Source organism: Topomyia yanbarensis, chromosome 3 (genome assembly GCF_030247195.1).
Source record: "Topomyia yanbarensis strain Yona2022 chromosome 3, ASM3024719v1, whole genome shotgun sequence".
Classification (NCBI taxonomy): domain Eukaryota; kingdom Metazoa; phylum Arthropoda; class Insecta; order Diptera; family Culicidae; genus Topomyia; species Topomyia yanbarensis.
Window position 1 is genome coordinate 420,926,660 of NC_080672.1, and position 25,821 is coordinate 420,952,480.

At 38.4% G+C, this 25,821-nt stretch overlaps 1 protein-coding gene across 1 annotated transcript in view; it reads right to left on the reverse strand.

Moving 5' to 3' along the window:
* Positions 1-360: 360 nt before the first annotated feature.
* Positions 361-25,821, reverse strand: part of LOC131690328 (lachesin) — a 51,631-nt gene continuing 26,170 nt past the window's right edge. The window contains exon 2 of the mRNA XM_058976021.1: positions 361-1,596. Within this exon, the coding sequence (XP_058832004.1) occupies positions 1,058-1,596 (539 nt within the window). The 3' untranslated portion in view covers positions 361-1,057. The remainder of the gene's footprint in view (positions 1,597-25,821) is intronic.

The following is a 25,821-nucleotide window of genomic DNA, read 5'->3' on the forward strand; positions in this document are numbered from 1 at the left end:
CGAAAGAGAAGGCAAACGGAATGATCAGCAAGCGATAGAGGGTAAACCTGGTCAGTGCTCATAGCCAAGAAACATAAGGAGCGGAAAGCAGTGCGCCCAGAATTGACAGTAGCGATAATATGTGATATTTTGAATATTATTTTTCAAGAATTGTAATTTATTATTTCCTTGAAGTGCATATTAAGGTGATTGACCCTTGCGGTTAAATCCTTTATAAAGAAACAATACCAACAAATGTTGATTTATTGCATTTGTAAAAAAATCTGTGGGCCTCGGATAAAAAATTAAGTTGTATTTATAAATCTATGTCATCAGACGATTCTGGAGTTTTCGGATTGTTTTGTAGTTTAAAACATAACGTTTTGTTATAAAACATTTATCCTTATTGTTTGTCTCTTACCAGTTTGGAATGCTGTTATTTCATGTTGTTGGAATTTAAATTTTTGGGCTACCTTATAGTCTTATCAGTTACTCCGATATGTGTGTAAATGTGATAACTGATTATATCCGTTACATAAAATGAGAGACCTGGTTGCTTCTGGACGGCACTAGATTCTATTAACCAGAGATTCAATACTTAATCGTCCCGATCGCGATCTCGTCATGCTAAAGTGGAGGGATTATTCTGCAAATAATTCGATTCCCTACTTCGATTTTGTCAAAAATATTGTAATCCTATAGCTTGATGTTTCGTCTTTGTTTTTACCTTATGTCTATATCCTAGTGCTATGCCTTATTGTTATGTTACAATTATTGAACTTTTCTTCGCATTTTCAAAAGGCTGGAATGTAATTTTTCAAACCCTACTCGGAGGGATCTAATCCCGTTCAGGAAAATCATTTTCTAAAAAATCGTTTTCGAAAAAAAATGATTCGTTACATAGGCACACGACGACAAGGGAAGGCCTACTCTGATTCCGATAAGAATATCACCGTAAGGTACGATCAATATTTTTTTCTGTTTTTCCCCATCTCGCTCTATCGTTGTAATGCAAACTCGGGGCGTGGCCTAATTTTTAATCAAAATCACCTACGGAGGGAGATAGCGAAAGCCATCCTTAGAACATTGCCGCTAATACTGTCACTACCAGCAGGAAGCTCGAGGCTGTTATCGAACTAGCATCGCCGCCATAGTACGTCTGACCACATGCCGGGGGACACACCGGGATAACCGATTCGAACAGTTCAACCCTAGCTTCCGCTTGTCCGAGTTTGTTAATTGCTCGACAGTAGTAATCGCCATACTGTCGCTTTTCGATTGTGATCACACGCAGTGTCGTATCGGTAAACTCGTCCGCCGTTGCGAAAATGGAGGTACTGTAGTGCTGATTGTTTGACAGCTGAACGTCGTCCTTGACCCAAACGATTGCCGGTGACGGGTAGGCTTCCACATGGCACTCGAGATCCATGTCGTACTGCAGGGCCTGGCTGAGACGGGGTCGCGGTACACTGATTACCGGTGCGAATTCAACCTCCAGGTTGATGTTACGCCGGTCGCCCTTACTGACGCTGTTGTCCGCCACGCAGTAGTACGTACCGCGGTCCTCCTTTCGGACGGAATTGATCTTCATAACATTTCCAGTGTGGATGGCACCACCTGCGATGGGAGACAGAAAGAAAAACAAAAAAGGAATTAATTTTTATTGCAGTTACATGCAGCCCCTTGCGTCACATGGTGGATGTGAATTTAGAATGGAAGGTACTTCCGGCACAGCTACTACAAGCGATTTTGCGGTCAAATGGTTTTTAAAGCGATTTGTCTAACGGGACGATTTATGATGTCCCATATACGGAAGGCTTGCGGAACAGGCTGAACGCGGAAAAGGGAGCGTTTTTTTACAGTCCGTAATGGGGTGGAACGTGCTCATGAATAAAATTTATCTCTATTGTTGTAACAGTTGCCGTGAACGTGTTGGTGGAACAGGAAATTTTATTTTCAGTTTTTACTACCTTCACAATGGTAGAAGGATTGAATATCCTTTTCTATATTTTTTTTCTTGTAGAAATTGCATTCTCATCGAAAATACATTAGAATGACACCAAATGTGTAATTACTGCCATTCAGAAAAAAGAATACGTTTGCAATATTTCTAGAATTGTACAATTTTTGTATGAAGCGGTTATTAAATAAAATACAATTATAAGTCATGATACTAAACTGAAAATTTAAGTCATGCTAATTTAGAATTAGGATGCTTTCAATCGGCACAATTTCAGAATCGTTTCGCTTTAGAATAAAACGTGATTAGTAGAAAAGGTATTAATTGTAGTTTAACCCTCCGAAAGTCACGCAAATGGCTCACTGAACGAGCACCCGCACCTAAGACAATTGCGCTCGATTTCAACTTTGGGCGTGATACGTGCTGCTACTTAACCTCACCGGTTGATTTTTTCCAGTATCTGGTCCGGTCTGGTTAATGATACTCCAGGATATTTGATCATAGTAGCCATGCATGTTGGATGCAACAAATTTTCGCTGCGTAAATTTTGTAAAAGTTTTGTGATTTTTCGACTAACTCAGGATTAAATACTCAGCAGAATATTCAAAAGGAACTACCTTTCCAATATTCTGCGATTGGAAAAGGAATTATCCGTGTACAAATGGAGTTCAAGCTATCCTGCAAGACAGAAGAATTATCGGTGACAACTTTTCACTGATATAAGAACGATTTCTTCGTAGAAGCGACAATGGCTACATGTAATGTGAACTCGGCTGTAGTCCTGTACTCTGAAGATTATTACACGATTAGGACGTCATCAAGGCGAGCGGCATGAATATGGCATCTGTTATCGAGAGTGCAAATACTCGAAACTCTTTCCTTCATGTATGACACTTTTCTGAGGAAACTCGCTGATTCTACTATACCTTTCTCAGGACTCCAGTGAATAGTGCAACACATTTATAAATAGTAAGACTAAATAAGGAGCCCTTTTCCAATCAAGCCGCCCCTAGATCAGAGATGTGGGAAGATAACTATCCAGGCCCCGGAGTGGCTGACATTAGATTTATCCCAGTGCCCCTTTATCGAGATTGACAAATACAGCGCAAAATGACGGACCTGGAATGCAGCGGTCGTAAAACTACCGCCGGCTTAAACGGCGAATGAGGCAGAATCTGATGCTTGAAGTCTGAACCTGTGCAGGGCATCCAAATAAATTTGGTAAGATAAACCCAATTCATTATTTTATTATATATTTGTTTCGTAACCTTCGTTAACAGTATGCAAAACTATTGATATATATCATGTAATTCGTACCAAATTTCCTAACTACCAGACGAAATATTGTTTCTCTCGTTAATCCGTCGACGTACCGGTGCCAATAACTCCATTTTTCAGCTTTCATCAAGTTTTTCATTTGCGTTTCTAACGTTGCGTATAATCGGAAAAATTTGGGTGATTCGACGATTAAAAAGTACTTATAGGATCTTTTCGCGTACAATTCTGAGAAATCGCTGCCCACCCGAGACCAGGACCCACTTACTTTAGTTTTGTACCAGCATCCTTCTAGCGAAACGCTCAGGCCTTTACGAAGAAGTTTCCTCTTTCGAAAATTTATAGGCACATTAGAATATATTCTTACGCTGGGATGGTCAGACTCTTACTCTTCAGTGAACAAGGGAGCGTAGAAATTAGTCGTGGCCAGTGGCATAGCCTTCTTTAGCGATTCTTCTTGGAGCGTTCCTTAAAATAATGCTCCAATTTTTCCCCGCATGATTTATATGCGGAATACGTCAGGAGATCATGCGGAGTCTCTCCACAGTAGGAAGACTTTTCATGATTATCTCCGGATTATCCACACCGTGCCTTGTTTCTGCAACAGGGCTCACTTGGTTGCAGCGATGGCAATTCAAGCCCCGCGGTACAAAAAGGCGAACAGGTAGACGAGCTGCGTTCAAAAGAACAAAATTTGGAAGGCTAGTTCCGGCGAAAGGCTCGAAATCAGGCTGATGGAAGATAAATTGTTTTCTTATATTCCTCGATTTTTTGCTGAACATAAACCAGAATTTTCACTGACTGGAGCAAAAGGTTCTAGAAAGAGCCAATCCCATACTTCGCAATTAAGACCCCTGTCGCAGACTACACCATTAATCTCTACTTCCTGGGCAGGTATGTATACAATATATTCATCGTACACGGACGAGTGTTATTTAGTCATATCACGCATATATCGCATAGATGTTAAATGGTTTATCTTTGGTCCGGAAGTAAGCCATTCAAGGGCAGGTTGCATGAGATGGATATTTGTATGAACAAGAAGACAAATCGGCATTATTTTTGCCATCGGATATATATTCTAATCGACCTCCATTAAGCCTGAGGGGATGTCGGTCGTTGAAGATACCTTCTCACTAGCCGACTCTATCATGCGGACTTCAGCACCCGTGAGAAGAAGGTTGTATCGGAGGGAACGGAAAATTAATGCAACGTAAATTTAAAGAATGGAATAATTGGTACTAAGCTGCGGAAACTTGCGTCACTGCGGGTAAAAATCACTCCGAATCTTACTACCCACTCGTGAAAAAAGTGTTCCGCCAGCCTTGGAAGAAGTTCGTCATCGTGGCGCCCTTTGTGTCGATCTTGGTGCTCCTGGAGAAAAGAGAGAATACCGAACACAAGCCGGGTTCCGGCCATCGACTGTTTTGCGTCTCCGGAAAATGCAGCAAGCACGCAAGCGGAGGACGGAAGACAAGACCGCCCGTGCCTGAAACGCAAATGGCCACTGAAGCTAACCGTCAAGGATGTCTTTCCTGCGAAGCGCAACTTGGTTGTGCTCATGGACGACGAGTTGTACCTCGACAACAGTGCCTGGCAGAAGAGAGTCTATTTGAAGTCCCCCAAGAAGAAGGTGAGCAGGAACGTAAAGTACATCTCCTACACGAATTTCCCAAATAAGGTTTTCTTGTGACTGACAATCAGTGAGAAGAGGATATCAAAAGAAGTCCTCTTTTCTTCGTGGTCTTGCAGTGAACGGAGAGATGTATACCACGAAGTGGTTCCCGGAAGTTGCGAGCTTCATTAAAAAACACCACCCGAAAGATGATGTCATGTTCTTGAGCTTGAGCTTGTGCGACCAGCCCTGGCTGCTACTCCGTTATCGATGGACTAGCTGAAGTTGCACAGAGAATCAGTAGATAATAATGCTTGGGAGTAGCGAAACATTGTGCAACTCCTGGTAATCCTAAAGTGTTTATTGATCAATAGCGGCACCGGCCAGGCCCCACCGTAGATCGCGGAAGGAAAGGGAAGGAATGTTAGTCCAATACTTTCTTTTGCTAGAGATCGTATATACTACTGCGCACTCCACAAGTATCACGGGAGAAGGATATTTGTTAGTAACTAGATATCGACCCATCAACTTATGGACCGGGACCATCGGATTTACTTCTCTTCTGAAGGAAGACGTGACCACAGATTTTTTCACCTCAGAAAAATCTCAACGTCCTCGTCTGGGATTAAACCTAGACCAACTGGGATAGGTGGAGGTCACGCCTACCACTCAACCATCGGCGCCATCAAAAAGATGATGTCATGTTCTGGCTGGACCAGAACTCGAAATATTATGCGAAGCGATCACTGGAAGAGAGCATTTGAAGATCCCGAGAATGCTGCCCCCCCCTCCAACGACCAAAATTGATGTCATATATTACATCAGAAACTCTTTTTATATCGTTTAGTGGATTACCATAGAACCGGTTTGTTGAGTTGTGATGCAACAAATGCAAATCACTGAGTCGCGGTATTTTCGAAACAGTTACTAGCCACGACTAAAAGCAGAAATAAGCTAAAAAGAGAAGCTGGGTGATAATTTATGTGCAACAATAGCAAATTTGTAGGCAGGTTTTCCTATAGAGGGGATGGGGATTAACTCAGGTTTCCACATAATGTTGTGAAGAGCAACGATTTTCATAAAGCAACGGTGTTGTAGTAATAACGTAATTCAATAAAGAATGAGTTACAATGTCTATTGTATAATTCGTTTATTTGAACCAGCTTGGCGAAGCCGTTGTTCTTTTATACATTTACAACATGTAAAACATTAAAATAAAACTGCAAGTATTAATGGTCGTGCATATGACTTGCCATTGCGCGTGGAGACCTTTTTCCGAGATGGAGAAATATTAGCTTCCTCGTTAACCGTATCTTGGGAGACTTTTAAGTCTATTTAGTTAGCTAGCACGTCCATCGCGTCATCTTTCAATGCTACTTCGATGCTTGTAATCAGATGTTCTACCTTGCAGGTTACAGGTCACGTCTTGAATTTCTTCAATGATGTTGCTGGCTGTTGGTCGGGAGGTACTTGATTCAACTTTTGCAGTTGTAATTATTGTCTGAAAAGCAACCACAAATTATGTTATTGTTTGTTGTTCGGGTACTGTAAAATTTGAATTGGACCAAACTTTCTTAGACGAGTTTTCCTTAGTTTTTTCTGAGTAGGGTTTTCTGTAATGTTCCGCGTGATTATGGAACTGGCACGTGATAATTTGAACCACATGTTTTAGATTATTATGCAAAAATATTCTGGGCCAATTTGTTGAACGTTATCAGGAACATTAATTTCATATTCAGTGAAACGTCCACATCGCGTATAACATGAAAAGACCGGCAATCAATAACTATACCACCGGAACGTAACGCTTTGCTACTCACTCCTATCAATAAATCATGACGTCAAGATTGAAGGTAATGGTTTCTTTTATTCTTCAGACAATACACAAAAGATAAAAGTAGAGTGATTATCTTGACCGTTGTCTTCTGATGTGACTCGACACAGACTGTGATTAAAGGGTGTCCCACATCAAATTCCATCACGGAAAAAAAGGTTCGCTGTAGAAAATTACCTAGTGGACCGATTCTTTTCAAACTTTCAGACAATAAAATATAACCCGTGGTGCCTACTTCATAATTGCCTAGTATTTTACGATGGGCCTTAGTTCCGGTGCGTTGTGGGGTGGGGTCATGTCATTGGGTTGGCTTCGTACCACTCCATGACCTCATGTTTTGGTCAACAGAGTAAATCGACGTTTCTGTTGACACTTCTTGAGGTAAATCTCCCCGTTTACAGTCCCGCTAATCACCAACAGCGCACTCCGTTTGCCACATGAGCAGATCACTCGCCAAATCCTGTATTTTTTAGCAATCTTTGAAAGCTTCTGCTTCCTTACTTCCTCCGGAACATCAAACTTGTGCTGGGCGTTGAGGAACAGTAGGCCCGGAAGCTGTCGGAAGTCCGCCTTTACGTAAGTCTCATCATCCACGATGAGACAATGAGGCTTCGTTCATCCCGGTCCTTTGCTCTCCGAACGAAAGATTTGAACATATTCAACTTTTTGGCAACATCCCTGACCGAAGCATTGCAATTCCGCTTAAACGCTTTCACTACACGCTTTAAAAAAGAATTTAGAATTAGAATTAGAAGCCTGATCACTAATAGAACATCCATTCTGATCGCATTTCTCCTTCCGTTCGATGCTCAGAGTTTGGTAGTAACGAGTCGTTTTCCGATGTCCCGATGAGAGAGTTGAGAATTTTCCAGGTGCTTGTGCAAAATCAGTTCGCTTTAAGCGCCATTTTATTCCAATTTTCGAAAAACTGACAACGATAAAAATACAGTGTGAACAATACAGTCTAATCTACTTCTACCTAAATTTTCAAGAGAAATTCCGTGATGCAACATGATGTGGAACACCCTTTACAATGGATTATTGCGTTATCCTAAACGAACCAGCTATCAATCCGTTCAAACTAATAATTGGGTTCAACCTAAAGGTCGCACGAACCAAATGTTGAAACGCAATAGTTCGAATACATTGTGGATTCCCAGAATGGGCCGTCACTCTCCTGTTTCCTTCTCAGTTACCATTTTTCCTGATTGCAAATAACTTCTTCCAACGTTTCCACCGAACATCACTTCATTTGCCCCTCTTTCATAATTCGTGCTACATGACCAGCATATTACCCCTAGCCCTTCAACTTTGCATACTTAGTGGATCTCTTGATAAATACGTCTTCGCCATTCCCCATTTTCCAATAACATGCATTCGAGTATTGAAGACAGAATTCTATACTTGCTGGTCATACAGAGAAGCTGGGAGTATCAGTGAATTATACTTGGAAATATTTGTGCGTATCTGTTGGCCGTGGCACGCATTTTGATCACACAGCCAACACCGTTACCACTAGTATTCCACGATCTATCAACTCGTGCCGTATCCCATAAATTTCACTACGAAATATGATACACACGAGAGTTGTTCTACTAGAGCTGAAGAGCTTGGGTCTCGAAAGGGCTCCCTGTCAGAAACCCTTACTACAATTGCAGAAGAAACGGGAAGTTTCACCCACCAAAACTCTATTGAAGACCAATTGCAGCGGGTTGGAGTTCTGATTGTGATATTCATTGCACGGTCCAGATATGCGGACATAGGGACTATTTTTCGCGCTTGAGACCGTGTCAATCAGTTCATAAGTGCTATAGCGTTCACGAAATCAGGCGTTTTTGTGTTCGCAAAACTTGGCGGGAGTTGTGCATGAATTATCGCGATTGAATGTTCGTTTTGTGTATCAATGTGAATGGCTCGAGCGATTATATGTTAACGATGTTCGATCGCGCGAGCGTTTGTATGTCGCGTGTCCTTGCGCGTACTATACGTACGTGTACTATACTTCGCGTGTATAAATTCTTTTTTAAAACTGTTTTTAAACATATTCGCGTATATTCTTGGAATCAGATGCTTAATTTAGGTGTATGGTTCTGACACTAGATGCGCGTGTCTTCCCTCATATCACTACAGTTTCCGGTCATGTCGTCCCTGAAACTTGTTGTCTGGTGTATATGAGCGATTTTTTTTTGAAACTGTTCCAGGCTGCTACCGCCGACTCAAGGGGATTCCTGACGTGATGAATCCATGATTGCGTGGGAACGCGCGTACGTATAATCGTACTTGAGATCGTGTTTAATAATTCGTAGGTGTAAAAAAGTTCATCTATTCACAGGTGCGTTTTTGTGTTTGCGTGAATGATCGCAATTGCATGTTCGCGTTTGTGACCAATGTTGTACTATCGCGCATAGCTCAACCGTTTGTACGTTAACGAGTTTGATCGCGTGGGCATGTGTAGGTAGTAGAGTGGGATATGGTTATATGAAAAAAAATGAAATTTCGCTCCGAGCTACTTTTTGGGTTCCATCTGGGTCCAAAAATAACTGCAAATTCTAAGCTCGATCGGTGAAACTATTTTTTCGCGCCCATGGTTTAAAGTTTACATAGTGCTTCCTAAAACTAAATCGAAGTGATATTGTTATAGGAAATTTATCAAGGAAATAAAGTATAGAAGACCGCAAAACGATTCGACGATTTTGGAAAAAGTTATTAGGCAAAAATCGACTGATCCTCTGCAACTTGGTGGTCAGTCTATCTTCCTTCTCTTGTGTTGTCGTTCACGTCCACGTAACCATCAGTACTGCTTTCATGCTGTTTATTGTGCGAGATTCTAGTTTGGTTCGCTGACTATATGCGACACCTTGGAATGATTTGCATTGGATGGTCAGGTAGGATGGGATAGGTTTTGTCGGACGCGTTCTCACCACACGCACTCCGTTTCGAAGATCCGGGAAGAAGTTTTTTCAAGTGTCTTCCTGAACGGTATCCACTTCTCCGTATTTTGACATAACTCATGTTTGGTAGCTGCGGGTTTGGTACGGGTCATGTAGCCTAACTTCAAAAGTGACATTGTCTATGTATGTTGGGATGCTGTATAAAATGTCATTACATTCGACAACGTGTTTCAAGTTGTTCTACGTAGCAATTGATTCTGCTTGGTTTATTTTTTTGAACATAATCAGTACCTCTTGACGTAGATGAAATTGCACAACATTAACTACTGCCATGTTGTGTTTCATGTTCACCATCAACAATTGCCCTACTTCACGAATCGATGGTCGTACCGGACATTCGGAAAATTCAACAGCAACACAGTTCGACCGAATCGGGGAATAACCTAAATTTGCACAATTTCACGTTTCACACACTGGGCGTTTATATGTCTCGATTACTAGCACGTTCGTTGGTAGTTTGCGTGTAATAATGCGTGTCTATATCCGTGTGGTCGGTAGCATATTCTCATGTGCTTTTGAGTGCGAGAAAGAAACAGCATTGGTCTATCTGCACCATTCTACGCTACATACGGCATCCCACAAGGAAGCCATCTCGGTCCAGTGATATTCCTGCTCTATATTAATGACCTCAATATCACATTACAAGAACCCCCGACGACATGATTTTTTTTTTCGACAAATACTGGATAAAACCGATGCCGAGCATCATCAGAGGAAGCTGGAGAGCTTTAGTACGTGGTGTGATCTTAACAGAATGGTGTTAAACCCAAGTAAATGATAAACTGCTACGTTCACGCGAAAACGCCATCCGACTTAGTTTAACTAACATTACTTCGACTCGAGTATTCCAAGACACTCTCACATCAAGGATCTCGGAGTCATCATGGATTCGGCATTAACGTTCAAATTACATAATTCATACATCGTAGATAAGGCCTCAAGACAGCTCGGGTTCATCTTCCGAATAACGAAAAACTTCAGGGACGAAAATTTTATTAATGATTTTGAACGCACAAAATCATTGCATTGCATCACGGAGTGCCGAAAATTTTTCAGCACCTCATTAAAATTTCGTTTTTTTAAATTGCTCGATTTTTTTTGGACTTTGTAGAAGGCATTGTGATCATGAGCACGATCATCCATAATTTTAGAGGAAAATGGCGTCGTGCGGCATCTCTCCCCTACAATTGGGAGAGATGCCGCATCAAAATTGCGGGTGAGATGCCGCACTCAATGGAAGAGGATGCATAGCTAACATGTATTTTTTTCACCTCGGAATATCATTAAATGATCATTTGCGTCAGGTATAGGTTCTTAATAAAGTATATCCACAAACTAACGGACCTAACACAGTGACATATAGGATTATGAGTCTATTTATCTATATATTTAAACTGGTGATATGTATCTAAGTATTAGTTACTTCGGTTTATTCTTTAAAGTTTCAGGCACTAATTTTTGTGAACGCATTGATTTGTAGTGATGTCAATATTGAGATAAAAGCGAAAATTTTAACGAATTGATGCTTTTTCAAAATGGATCTTTCAAGAACAAACCTAAGTTGTATATATTTATTGGGAGAAACAGCCAAACAGTGCTTTTAAGGAACTGCTACCAACACATAGATATGTATATCGCTCGTACAAACATATAGATAAATAGTGCCCTGAATTAAATTGCTCCAACTTAACCGTTTCACAATGTTGAGAAAGAAAAATATTTTTAAAATATTAAATAAAAAAATGTTTCTGGAAATGGTAGTACCCCCTTAAGAAAAGTAAAGGTGCTAGCCGATTTATAGGTTTAATCAAACCTAATGAAACGCAGCTGAAGACACTAATTCACAAAAACATCAATGAGAGCCAAAAAATACTTTTGTTCACGACAGTGCGTCGTCTCACCCGCAATGACCTTTTTTGTAAAATGTTCATGGAAATTATATGATTTTTTTTCTTTCCAAAAACCATTTCACAGTATTTCAGAAACTTGTCGCAATTGATAAAAATGATTTCATCAATTATTGAATAGTTTACTTTAATGCAGGATCGATTTTTAAAAATGTGTGGCATCTCTCCCCAAATTACCTTAAAGAGTTACACAAGTCTGGATTCACCTTGTTAAGTGATACGATCTATGTAACTCTCAGAAGTGTTATCATGTGTTTATTGCTCTGGGCAACTGGCTGCCGAGAGTTTATGATGGATTTATCGTTTGTTAAATTAATTTGGAAATGCTTGGTTCGTAAAAGAAGCAACTTAATGTAAGCAACAAGCTCCGGTCAGTCGAAGTATTGCCTATGTTCAATTGAATCAAACAGCATTAGAACGATTTAATTATTCCTTGTTTCATAATTCCGACGAAACATGACATGACAGAACTATACAATATAATGAAAATCGATTACCTATACAATCTCGAGACATTTATCAAAATAGATAGGATTTTGTAATAAATTTTATTATTATTATTTTTATAGAAATGAAATGAAAACTATACATTGGTTTCATTCTCCACGAACGTTTGAATAATATATAACTGAAGCGCAATATAACCGGTATAAAATAAGCACTACCGGAAAAAAAAGTTGGATTTGAATGTTTCGTGTTCCACTCGTCAGTAACTGACACCAACTTGCTGCCAGTTAGACTATAAAGGGTGTTTGGTTCATTATTAAGGGGTGATTGACTATCATATTTGGAGAAAAAAATCGTTCTACACATACCATCAAATCTCAACGGTTACAGAGTTATTGAACTTTTTGTGTAATAAACTTATTTATCTTAAAATATATCAAATTCGATAAGCATACTTTGTATTTTAAATCTTTTAGTTCCATTGGAAAGTTGAGAAAATTTCCTATGGAATGGTGTCCTCATATCTTCCAGTTAATTAGTTTTAATTACCTTTTAGTTGTAAAGTAGTTAAAAGTTAATGTTTTTGATGAGGTTTTTGTTGATTTTCTGAAAATAATGAATTAGGATTATAGCAATATCTATTACCCAAAAGTTGGGTTTCAGGACGATTCATAATTTGTTCTTCAACATCATATTCCTGTCTCTTTACGTTTCTTTGTAATTTCATTACCGTAAACCGGGGTGACATTGATCACTTTTCGAAGTAATCATTACATATTTTTAGACGCAACACATTTATTTCAAGTTTAATATTTTTAAACCATGTACTGATGTATGGAGAACAAGATTGGATGGTTTTACTTAAAATTGTCCTCTTTCAAGTTGAAGTTCGTTTTCGTGTTCCGGGGTGACTTTGATAACCTGCATGTTCACCCACATTATGTTATTGATGTCAATGTTTTTCATTCAAATGTTTGTTTGAACTAATTCTGGAAAGATACTCATTGTTAAATAGATGTTAATTGGTATTATACGGAGATTTCAATGTACTGTAAAATTCGAGTAACCAAAATTCGTATAATTTGTGTCCAACTAGAATAAAAGATTCTGAAAACCTTTAAAACGGCTAAAATTGTTTTGTTTCAGTGTTTTACCAATGTTCAAAAAGTTTCATCCATTTTAACACGTAGGAATATTGAACAATAAAAAAATGTTGCGAATTATAGCTTAAAATACTTTGAAATAATTGACAACTAGTTTCACAAAAAGTGTAGTAAAAATAAACAAACTCTTACAACTAAATTTAGCATATCCCAATCTAAAGGAAAATAAAAACTCGCTTGTAATTTATTACTCTTGCTCAAATCTGATATTTGTTTTATAAAAAATAGACACTTTACGAAGCTTCGTAAAAATCGGGTAAAGTCAAATTTCGGTTTTTTGTAGTTTTTGTACCCAAAAACCGAACAATATACTCAAAAAGTATAACAAATCAGTATTTTATAAGTTTAGAGTAAACATCATTTCAAATTGAAATGATTCGGTAGACTATTCTGGTTTAATAAGCGATCTACGAAAAAAGTTTCGAATGATCAAAGTCACCCCGATGATCAAAGTCACCCCGGTTCACGGTGCTAAACTTTTCCTGTAATCGATTTGCAAGTGCATAAAAGACTACAATCTAACAAATATGGTTTATTTCGTTATTTCCAAGGTTTCATAGCAAAGCTCAGAAAATTTCCTTTCGATGTATGTACAAATATCTTTTAGTTAAGTGCACTAAATGACTTTTTAGTAATAATATAATAAAAATTAGCGTTTTTTGGAGAGTTTTGTATTTATTATAATTATTAATCAACTAAATTTATCGTAACTATTGTTCATTTGGTACCCCTTAGCATTCTCTATATTTATTTGAAACTTTATCCCTATCGCTTTACATTTCGCTGCAATTTAATAGATAACGCAGTATGACCTCACCACAAATGTAATGGATTCGAAATCTTTTTTGTGCATATAAAACGATGTGACAAAAACGATTTTGCTTCAAAACAAAAAGACATGATTGATTGGAGTCAAAGGAAGAATTGTAGAACTTGCTAAGATGCATTAATTCCATGATAATGATGGTGATGTTTATTATTTATTATTTTAAGGAAATAACCAAAAAAATTAATAATAACACTAACTTTAAACTAATTTACTTCTAAAAGGATAATAAATTCACTTAACTGAAAGATATTAAGACATTTTTCTCTACAAAATTTTCCTGGCTTTCGAATGAAAAGAAGAAAAGGGACAATAAGTGCCATACTTTTTCAATTAGAGCTAGTATTAGTGAAAATGAGATAAAAATATCCAAGTTCAATAACCCAAACACATGCAGCTCTTCAAGACTAACAATCTGAATTATTAAAATGATGCTGTTAACTATTTAGATTTTCGAGAAATGAACGAAAAATCAATCAAAATTGTTAAATTTTAAATAAATTACTTTAAAAAGGTTACTTAACCTTATCAGCTGAGGTTATCATTCAATGGAAAATTTTTTCATCTATCCAATGGACCTAAAAGATTTGAAATACAAAGTATACTTTATGAGCTAGAGGTATTTTAAGATAGCTAAGTTTTTAACACAAAAAGTTCAATAACTTAGTAACGTGTAGAACGATTTTTTCCCAATATGACAGTCAATCACCCCTCAATAGGTCCTTAACCACGAATCAAACACCCTGTATAACAAAACTAACACCAAATTGATGCACTAGGTTTATTTTTACAGATACATGTAATATTGCTTGAAGGTACTACCGTCAATCTAATCAGCCTAGGGGAGGGACAAACCTATCAATGTGTAATAATGCGATTAAAGGGTCTTTCATAGTGAACGCTAACTATGAGTTGCACACTATCACTCTGCTATATTTCTCCGTAAGGAGAAAAGTTTTAGTAGAAACCCATTTTCTCCATTAAGAAGAAAATTGGGTAAAACTATATTTGCGGGTGAAGAGTACAAAACCTATAGCAAAAATAGCTATGGATCCAGTAGTGTCGGATTCTAATGAGACGAAGTCGAAACGCAAATTCCATAGCAAATTCATTTGTTGCAGCTATGCGCCAAATTAACTTACAGCAAATCAAAGCGAGGATACCGTTCAGATTTTACTCTAACATGTTAGTTTCGGCTCTGCTGTTCACTCATTTCACTACCAAAAAATGAAAAGAAATTTTGTAACTATGCTAATGGTTTTTAATTCACAAAAATACAGATTCAATATAGATTAGTTTGTCTTGAAATACAATCATCATTATGACCATGCTATACTAAACTATATCAAAAACTGTTCTCTTACTGTAGCAAAGGTTTATTATGCACAATAATTCAAACAGAAGAAAGGCATAGTTCTCAATTGAAAAGAGATGGGAAAATAAATAAATTTCAATTGTTATTCTAAATAAATTTATATGGTTTGGTTGGTTTTTATAACTATTAGGATCATTTCAACAAAAAATATGTTCCACTTATTGCAACTGTGAAACGTCCTTGCATAATGCTCCATAAAAAAATAAAATAAAATATGCACTCTGCATCGTTCATACCCGCGAACCCTTCGAACCCCCGTTAAAAATAACTTATTCATTGCCAGCTGAATATTTAGCTAATTCCATCGGCCGGAAGTAGTCATTTTATAGACACATTCAGTCATACTTTTCCCTTCTTCCATAGATGCTTCGATTTCAAGTTCGAAGTGGGTACATTCATAAAAAACGAAGTTCGTCCTACGGTTCCTCCCCTTAAATTGCAATACGGAACCGTTTCCACTCTATCAAACCTAGTTCATCCATCGCTAATTGCCAGGTTTCAAACATCTCTTGTGATTTCGTTGAAGCATATAAGTTACATTACGCGCTGAGAGAGTGGTGTGTGAAATTGTTTATGGTGATAAATTGGGGTCCTGTTCTACCTTTCGGTGGAACTTCGCGTACTGTGTGCCAGCAGCTACAATAATTAGCATATTTACGCTGGTATGGGGATGTGACAAATCTCGCTGATTAGCACTATCTGAAGTGATGAAAAATGTTCCCTGCTTATACAGTGACATCTAGCGAGAGAAATACGACACTAATCCTGTGAGACTTGAACGAGATTTAATAGGCCGACCGAAAGACATGTGACATAATCCACTTAATGCTTTAATTGACTGTGGATGTAGACCCTCAGCTGATGTAAATGCCGATTTATGTTCCCCTCTCAAAAATGCTGAATGTACCAGCTGAAAATGTAACTTCCCATTGAAATTCAAAAGTTTGTTAGATTTTCTATTTCCTGGTGCATCGCCGCATAGCTTATGCAGTCTTTTGTAGCCTAAGTTAATCTACTTAAAGCGAAACCTTACACACACCAACTTTTAGCATCCTACCCGCTCATTTTCGTCGGATTCAGGACATTCGCCCTCTCACAGTTTTGTCGATATCCGCAGATAGGAAACAGCAAACACCATCTGCAGCCAATATTGGGCTTAAATTTTCTACCGATTCGGATAGTTTTCACGCGAAAAAAAAGTTTCAGTTTCGCTTCAGTCCCTATAGCCTTTTTCAGGAATAAATAAATTAGTGATTATAATCCGAGTGATCCCTCACGGATTGTTCCACTCACAACAGACAATATGCTGTGTTTTGAAACAGATAACGCGTCGACCTGCCACCGACACGTGGTATTCGATCAACAAAGCACAAAGCGAATTTGGGAGAAGACAATCCGGATAATTAGTGTCTACTGTTATTAAAGTGCTTTTCAAAGGCGAACGCGATCATTACCCGAAAACGCCCCTGTATCTAAGGGTGTGTTGCCCGATAATTGCGTTGGTAGGTAGCATGTCCCGAAACAGTTTTCGTTGCTTTCTTTCTTTCACCTTTTGTGACATTCCTCAATCATCATCGAATCAGCCGGAGAACTACGACTGGAAAACTAAAATATGGTAAAAAATAGTGCGCGCATCGGGCATGAAAATAGCTTTTTAACGTGTTTCGTGTGCACCCATAAATTACCACTGTCGAAGGGGGCAACTGTGTGATCGGATCGCCTGTCTATTCCTGATCAACACCCTCTGTTCGAAAGGGGCTGTTCCCTGTACATATATCCTTTTCAGCCTTGTGCTCGCTCAAAATAGTCCCAATCATCACCTTCTGCTTCGGTTGAAGGAGGTTTGTCATCACGTTTTGCTGATGAGTGCGAGTTCGCGGGATTGCAAGGACGCCAACTAGGGGTTAATATATTAAAACGTACTTTGCATTGAACCTAAAAAAATTCCGACCGTGTAACTCGTAGGAATGGTAATTCCTACGAGTCACATGGTCGGATTTTTTTGTAGGTTCAATGCAAAGTACAGTAATAACTAAAAAGTTATTATAATGGATGTCTGTTATAATTCAAGATCAATTTATGATGTACTTAATACCGTTAATTTTTTATAAATAAATCTTTTCCCAATGGATGCGTTTTAACCCCTTACTGCTTACACTTATATAAAAGTTACACTCGTTACATAATGCGATGGGTGGTACTGGGTGACTGGTATATACCGTATACGTTAGTTATGCTAATGCGGTACCCGGCCGGCCGGCACGATAATGCAGTTGTTCGCGATTTTCTTTGCTGGTTTTGAGCGTTGTCGTGGTTTGTATCAACATTGTGTTGTTTTGGCAACGATGTAGTTACCAGGGGTACACCGTGAATTTTATGCCATCTTTGTTTTCTGATAGTGTCGCACCGGTGTAGTACAAAAAGGAGATAGACTTATTACACCCAAGTTTGAACCGACTACACCACAGTCAAACACAAAAATCGCATTAAGGGGCCATACACTAATTACGTAAGGGCATATGGGGGGAGGGGGGTTTCAAAATATCTTACAAATTCTTATCTGAGAGGGAGGGAGGGTTTGTCCTTTCTTACGTAATATCATAAAACTTGTATGAAAATTGAAACCAATACGAAAAATATTCTTTTCATAAAAAAAGAAACTATTTTTTATTTGTGCCATGAACATTTTGTATATCAAACAATATGAGCACATATTGTACATCATGGACAAGGAGAGGCAGACCTCGAATTGAAGTACGTAAGTTGATTGAAGAGCGGTTTTTATTGTCGATGGTTTTGGTACATTGTTCTGATCGGGAACTGGAGTAACAACATGCCTTACAAGTAGAGAAGTGTCGATGCCCTCATAGTTGGATCTCAGAATAAATTCACACCAGAAACGGTTACAAATTCTTTTGAGTTCTAAATTATAAGGAAATAGATTCAAAGGAAGTGGAATATAGCGAAGCAAGTTATGTGGGCCGAATTGCAGTTTCTGAATATCTCCCAAAAGTACCGCAGATTATAGTTAAACTTTGTCCTGAATTTTCTTTTAATAGTTCCATAACTATCCTTTTCGCAATCGTATAATTTAAGATAAGATCTTATGTAGGGGGGAGGGGGAATTCAAAAGCTTTACGCAATTAGTGTATGGCCTCTTATAGTCATCCAACAATTCTAATGGTATTAATGAAACAATAAAATAGATCTGGTAATCCCCACTGTTTTCATTCTCGAAAAGAAAAGTTGTCAGTTAGACGAGAAATGCAAGCTGACACCAAAATAGCGCCAGTTAGTCCCAAAATCCAAGCAGGGTTTGAGAGCTAAACTCCAGCTATGCAATTCCCTATAAAAGACAAAAAGAAAGTGATCCTTCATAGGTATAGAAAAAATACATCTAACATGTTATTCCACATTGTGCAATCCGACATCGGCCGATTGCCTGCATTTTCGAAGGACTGTTCATCCGATACATGCTGCTGCTAGTGAGCGAATAACCCTCTGCATCTCCAGTTGTATCACGGAAAGGAGAAATTTGTTAGTAAGTGTAGCAATAGCACTATCATGTAATAATTGCTCTGGGCAGCCGGCTTCCGAGAATTTTAGGAATATTATCATTAGTTGTATTCATGCGATTTTCGAAATAAGCAACTTGAACTCCGGATAGCCGACTATGAGGAATATTGCGTATATTTTATTTAATCGAATGCCTATTCCTATGCGAAAGTTATTCGTGTGCGGTGATTTTTTCGATTATGGAGGTTTTAACCTTAAGGTCATTCGCCTCTTCGGGCTAGAAAAATCTCTTGTGAAAAATTGCTAACCCTATGTGCGGGGTCGGGACTCGAACGAATTTTGGTAAAAACCAAAATTTCTCACTAGGGTGAAAATTTGTTGGTAAAAACCAGTCTTTGTACACATAACGCAACAATAGTATGAAATAAGGATTTGTGCCCTCCTGTACCCCTAGTGAGAAATTTTGGTTTTTACCAATTTTTCCTCCTTAGGGTGAAATATAGCATAGTGCTTTCGCATAGGCCTGCTAAGCCAAGACAAGTTTCGGCTTCACTTGTGTCTCATCGGCATAAACAGAACTTCTGCTCGAACGGGACATCACGTTTGATCAGTCGTTTGATTGAAACACATAGTGTGTTTTAGTTTTAAGGGATTTGCGTCAAGCCGGCGCTAATCTATTCCGACAATGTGTTAGTGTCGGTTTCTGATGAGGCGAAGCCGAAACGCAACATAGTATGAAATAAGGATTTGTGCCCTCCTGTACAAAGACTGGTTTTTACCAACAAATTTTCACCCCAGTGAGAAATTTTGGTTTTTACCAATTTTTCCTCCTTAGGGTGAAATATAGCATAGAGCAAGCATTTGCTGCAACGATTTTGGCGATTAATCCTCCTATAAGTGAGATTTTCCAATAATTTATTTTCCCGGTAAAAGAAATGAGCCAACGTCTTCAGAAAAGTTCTGGAGATTGCTTTCACAAATATCATTGCTAAATACATGAAATTTCTTTTTTAAATGCTTAAGAAGCTATAGCTCGTTTTATTTGGATGACCCCAAAATTGTTTAAAAAATCTTTTCAAATATCATTCGTACGGGTTTCAAATATTCATCGAAGTTATTTCAATCGTCACAATGCACAATTTTTTTAAACGTGTCATTTTTCTTATCTCGAGCATTTTTGAAATTATAGGAAATTTTTTTACAAACAGTAGTTTTTTTTCAAATGTTGATGCAGCGTTTTTAATTAAAACCAGATCTGGCTGTCCGTTTCTGTCCGTTCAAAAGTTATTCTTTTAAAACTTTTGCTTCTTTTAGCAAACAAATTCCCAATGACTTATAAGTCGCAAGAGATAGGCCGATGATCTCTTCTGGAAAGATATGTAACTTGATAATACGAACAACTTTCCGGAACATGCTGAAGTTATGTTTTAAGAGGTTATTAACAATGGCCAATAACTTCGAGTACTATAAATAGAGAGTTTTTGTCTTCAGTAAAGATGTTCTCAAAAAGAAGTTCCTGAAGTCTTTATAAAAAAATGTTTTCGAGTAAAAAAATTTTTGCACGATTTTATCGAAAAAACGCTGTGTGGCATTCGGTGCGGAAGCCATCTTACTTGACTGTTGAGGGTTGATCATCCCAAGATCTAAACTACATACAATAAACCCTATGCACATACCCTGGACACGTGCCAGTTCTGTTACCAGAAGGCTCTCCGGTATGCCATGCGACAAAACAAGTAAAGAAAACATACCAAAGAAAGAAATAAACAAGACAGAAGGCGGTTATACGAAAGTCACACGAAAACACAAAAAGTAGCTAACAGCGACAATCAGAGCTGCTCTAGCAATGACGACACAAACACGAGCGAGGGAAACGGCAGAGGGTAAACCTGATCATTACTCACCATCAAGAAGGTACTAGAGGCGGAAAGCAGTGTGCCCAGAATAGGAATTTAATTTTTTTCTATTGTTGAATTATTACGAAATGTATTTTGTTATTTTCTTGAAGACAAAAAAAATCAAAAAGGCATATGACCCTCGGGGTTAAAACCTTAAAAAATAAACAAACAGTGGCTTCATAGTAAAGGGCTTTTTCTAATATCGAACCGCAACAATAATAAGAAAACAATAACTGGAAACTTTATTGACCAGAACCAATTGAGATTGCAAAATGTTCATTGAATATTTAGTATAAGAAACTTGAAACTCTAGAAGAAGCAGGAGATGAAGTACAGAGAGTCCTGTTTTTGTCACTTCTTACGGCATGGAAAGAGGAAAAACTAATTAATAATTTCAAACAACAATGTTTTCAACATCAAACAAATGCAACAGTTGCAAGAAAAAAAAGAAGTGATTCCCGGTTTTGTCGCCTTTTAACACAAAAATCAAGCTGTAATATTATTATGCTCATTAAATATGTTTTACATGGTAATTAATAATATAGCGTATTACATGCAAAAGTATGTGGAATAACTCAATACAATAAGAGAAAATATGTAATGGACATGAACTAAAAGCAAACCCATGAACATGGTAAAAGAACATTTTTAGCCAAACATGTCAAATGGTCCTAAGTGCAAATGACAGTTTCTCTTTGTTTACTTTCTCTTTCGTTAATAACTCGTCCGTTTATACGTTTGTTCATAAACTCTTAGCATGATATGGTAGTCGAAATCAGCGTTTTCGATATATCCTGAAACAATATTGAAAAGTTTTATGCTGACGCCGTAATAATTGAAAGAGAAAGTAAACAAAGAGAGGCTCTCGTTTTCATTTAGGGCCATTTGACATGTTTGTCGAGATTTGTTCTTAGTGCTTGTATGACTGAATAAAATTGGTAGCTGGTTTTCTATTTTTCTCGCAAATTGTCAATTCCAAAACCTTATACATGATTGAAGTTATGATTCTACTTAGGCAAGACCATGCGTTTTCTCTATGCACATTTAAATGCAATGTGGATTAGTTCCCTAATTGGTCGAATAAACAGTGAACAAACATAGAAATTAGTTTGCTCAGTCCAAAGAAATGTCAGCTCGATTGGCAACCATTACTCGGCGAATATGTGTTCCCTTACAATGCCATCAAATCAACGAACATTTAAAATTACGTGCGGCATAATATGTGCAATTTTGAAAATAACAGAATCAAGACTATTACTTATTTGCAATAAAGTGTCGAAATAAGTTAACTGAAAGACAACATTGAACTAATGATGAGCTAATTAACTATGATACTGTTTCGTGATTGCAAGATCGCGGGCTTAGGTGGGTGTGGATGATCGCTTGCAACCGGGTTAGTATTATCGTGAAAAGTTCAGGCATTTGTATGTTATCGCACGCGTTTCTATAACTGTGTGGTCGTATGCATATTCCTGTGCGCTTTTCAGTGTCTCCGAGAAAGAAACAGCACAGCAAGAAACAACACAATAATTAGACATTCATTCAGTAAAAGTTAGATGGACAGACAACTCGTATGCTACAATATATTAGAGAAAGACATTATTGTGACAATCATGCGCAGGCAAAAAAATGATGGGTTACAAAGGCGAAACCATACAGCGCATGTAAAACATGGTATTCTAAACACCATACAAATACTACAAGTACATTGAAACCTCTTTTTACGAACCAAACCAGGGTTCGTAAATTGACTTAGTTCGCAAAAAATGTTCGTTATTTAGGGTTTAGTTGGTAAAAAAAAGTTCACTTCCCATCTTTATTATAATTCGTTTCGTCAAAGCAGCTCACAAAATTTAATAATTATATAAATTAAAATATATTTATCAAATAGGTAGGTATAGTTATATTTACTTCAGTTCCAGGTATTCCAAGACTTTCCTGGAGGAAAGGTCTCAAGATCTACAAACGTTACCAGTTATTTTCCGGACGTTTAAGGAAGCGATGCATACTCACAGATGGCGACCTTCGATTGAGCAATATTCTCAATAACCGTAACAAACTAAACTTGTAAACTTGCTGTTCAACATTGCTCTTGAAAGTGCAATCAGGAGAGCAGGCATGCAAAGGAACGGTACCATCGTCACTCGGTCGCATATGCTCGCAGGATTTGCGGACGATATTGATATCATTGGAATCGACCACCGAGCCGTGGAAGAGGCATTCGTGCCTTTTAAAAGGGAGACAGCAAGAATTGGTCTCACAATCAACACCAGCAAGACGAAGTACATGATAGCTGGAAAAATACGTGGGTCCAAGAGTGATGTTTGTGGTGAAGTGGTGTTAGGTGGTGATAAATTTGAAGTAGTGGAAGAATTTGTGTACCTTGGATCTTGGAACTCTAGTGACGTGCGATAATGATGTTACCCGCGAGGTGAAAAGGCGTCTTGCAGTTGCAAATAGGTCTTTTTACGGACTTCGTAGCCAGCTGAAGTCGCGTAGCTTGCAGACGAAGACAAAATCGCGTTGTACAAGACATTGATAGTTCCGGTTGCCTTGTACGGCCATGAAACGTGGACGTTAAAGGTAGTTCATCGTAGAGTGTTCGGTGTCTTCGAACGTAAGGTGCTGCGAACAATACTCGGCGGTAAAGAAGAAAGTGGCATCTGGCGGTGTCGCATGAATCACGAGTTATACCAAGTATATAAAGGAGTGGATATTGTCAAGCTAGTAAAAACGGCAGGCTGCGGTGGGCTGGTCATGTGGCACGAATGGCGGAAGCACAACAGGCGAAGATTATATTCAGTAGAGAAGCGGGAAGTGGCCGACGACTCCGTGGCAGGCCGCGTACACGATGGCTGTTTGCAGTGGAAGAGGACCTAAAGGCACTCAATGTCCAGGGTGACTGGAAGAGATTGGCCCAGGACCGGGTCCATTGGAGGATAATTCTTCACTTGGCCTAGATTCAACGAAGCGAATTGTTGCCCATCAAGTAAGTAAGTAACCGTAACAATATGGGTATTTTTGGAATGAGCTAGACGAATAGATGACGAAAATTGACGAGTGACATCATTTTGAAGGCCAAGATAGCGATTTTCGGTTAAGCAAAATTTTCAATTATTTTATAGTTCCAATATAAATATTGTTGTCCTAATTTTTAATGAATATTTTATTGAAATTAAAACAAAAATTTTGAATTTGAAAAGGTTTTTATTAAAATTAAGTTAATTCCTGTTTGAATCAAAGAAATATTAACCCATTCATGCCCATGTTGTTTGTGGACAACAACGTTTTTAAACAGCTATAACTTTTGATTGAGGCGAGATTTCCTCACAAAAACAAGTAAGGCTCATTAATGTGATTATTGCCTTTAATTTGAGTATCAACAGTTACAAGGATCAGCTCTAGAACTGAAGTTATTGCAATTAGTCTGATTCGATTCCGATGGAGCAGTGCTGCCAGGGACAGTTTACGTTGACGACGGAAAATGATTTTTGCCTTTCTCATATAAAGAAAGGCTATGCAATCACTGTAAAAATCGACTTTTTAACCGAGGCCCGGAGGGCCGAGTGTCATACACCATTCGATTCAGTTCGTCGAGATCGGCAAATGTCTGTGTGTGTGTATGTATGTGTGTGTGTGTGTGTATGTGTGTGTGTGTCATTTAAACTCACACAATTTTCTCAGAGATGGCTGAACCGATTTTCACAAACTTAATTTCATCTGAAAGGTCTAACGCTCCCATAAGCTGCTATTGAATTTTTAGTTGATCCGACTTCCGGTTCCGGAGTTACGGGTTGAAGAGTGCGGTCACACAGCAAATTCCCATATAAACTGGAACCACAATGATGTTCAAATGATGTAAAACATATTAAAATTGATGTAACATTACTCTAGTTTGCGGGTCTGGATCACTAATGATCAATCAAAGCAGCTTTGACCACATTGGCCACCTATGACGGTTCATGACGCCCCCGGGGAACCCGCCATGTTCCTAAGCTAATATCACACCCATTCGCCAACGAATTCTTTACCGATTTTTACAAACTTGATTTCAAATGAAAGATACAGTAATACCGTTGACTGCTGCTGAATTTCATTCGGTTCTGACTCTTGCTTCCGGAGTTACAGGGGTGTTAGTAAGGATACACTGGAATTTCCCATATAAATCGGTACAATCGTAATACCTCAGAGGCTAAAAACAATTGAAATGGTCACCAAATTACTTCTAATCGCAGATCTAGATCACTGATTGCCAATCAAATATTCTTTGAATATATTGTCCACTATCGACGATTCCGGAAGTCCGGAATTCCGGGCATATTCCACAATTAAAGTCACATCGGTTCTTCGGTGATGACTGAACCGATTTTCTCAAACCAAGTCTCAAATGGAAGGCAAAATATGCAGTTCAGTATTGCGTCGCCGCCCTTCCCCCCCCCCCCCCCCCGCCTTGCCCTTACACCTCCCTCCTTCATCACTCCCCTCCCCTTGGATCTCCCTCACGCCCGCATATCCTTCATCCACCCCGTATACCGAAATAAGATGAAGGATTTCTGACGCATCCTCCACTCCCACTCTACTAACCCCCCATTCGCTCCACTTTCAAACCCATTCCACCAACATTTCAAAATATAATCACATGAAGATAATATTGAACTCATGCTGATTAAGCTAATTAAATATTATTCTTTTGCCTTTCTCATATAGAAAGGTTATGCAATTGCTCCAAAAACCGACTTTCTAACCGAGGCCCGGAGGGCCGAGTCTCATATAACATTCGACTCAGTTCGCCGAGATCGCAAAATATCTGTGTGTATGTATGTATGTATGTATGTATGTATGTATGTATGTATGTATGTGTGTGTATGTGCGGATTTGTTAACAAAATGTCCACATCGGTTTCTCGGAGATGGCTGAACCGATTTTTACAAACTAAAATTCAAAAGAAAGGTATAATATTCCCATAGGTTGCTATTGAATTTCATTTTCAACCGACATCTTCTTCCGGATTACGAGTTGAAGAGTATGGTTACAAAACAAAATTTGTTGATTTGTCCACATCGGTTTTTCGGAAT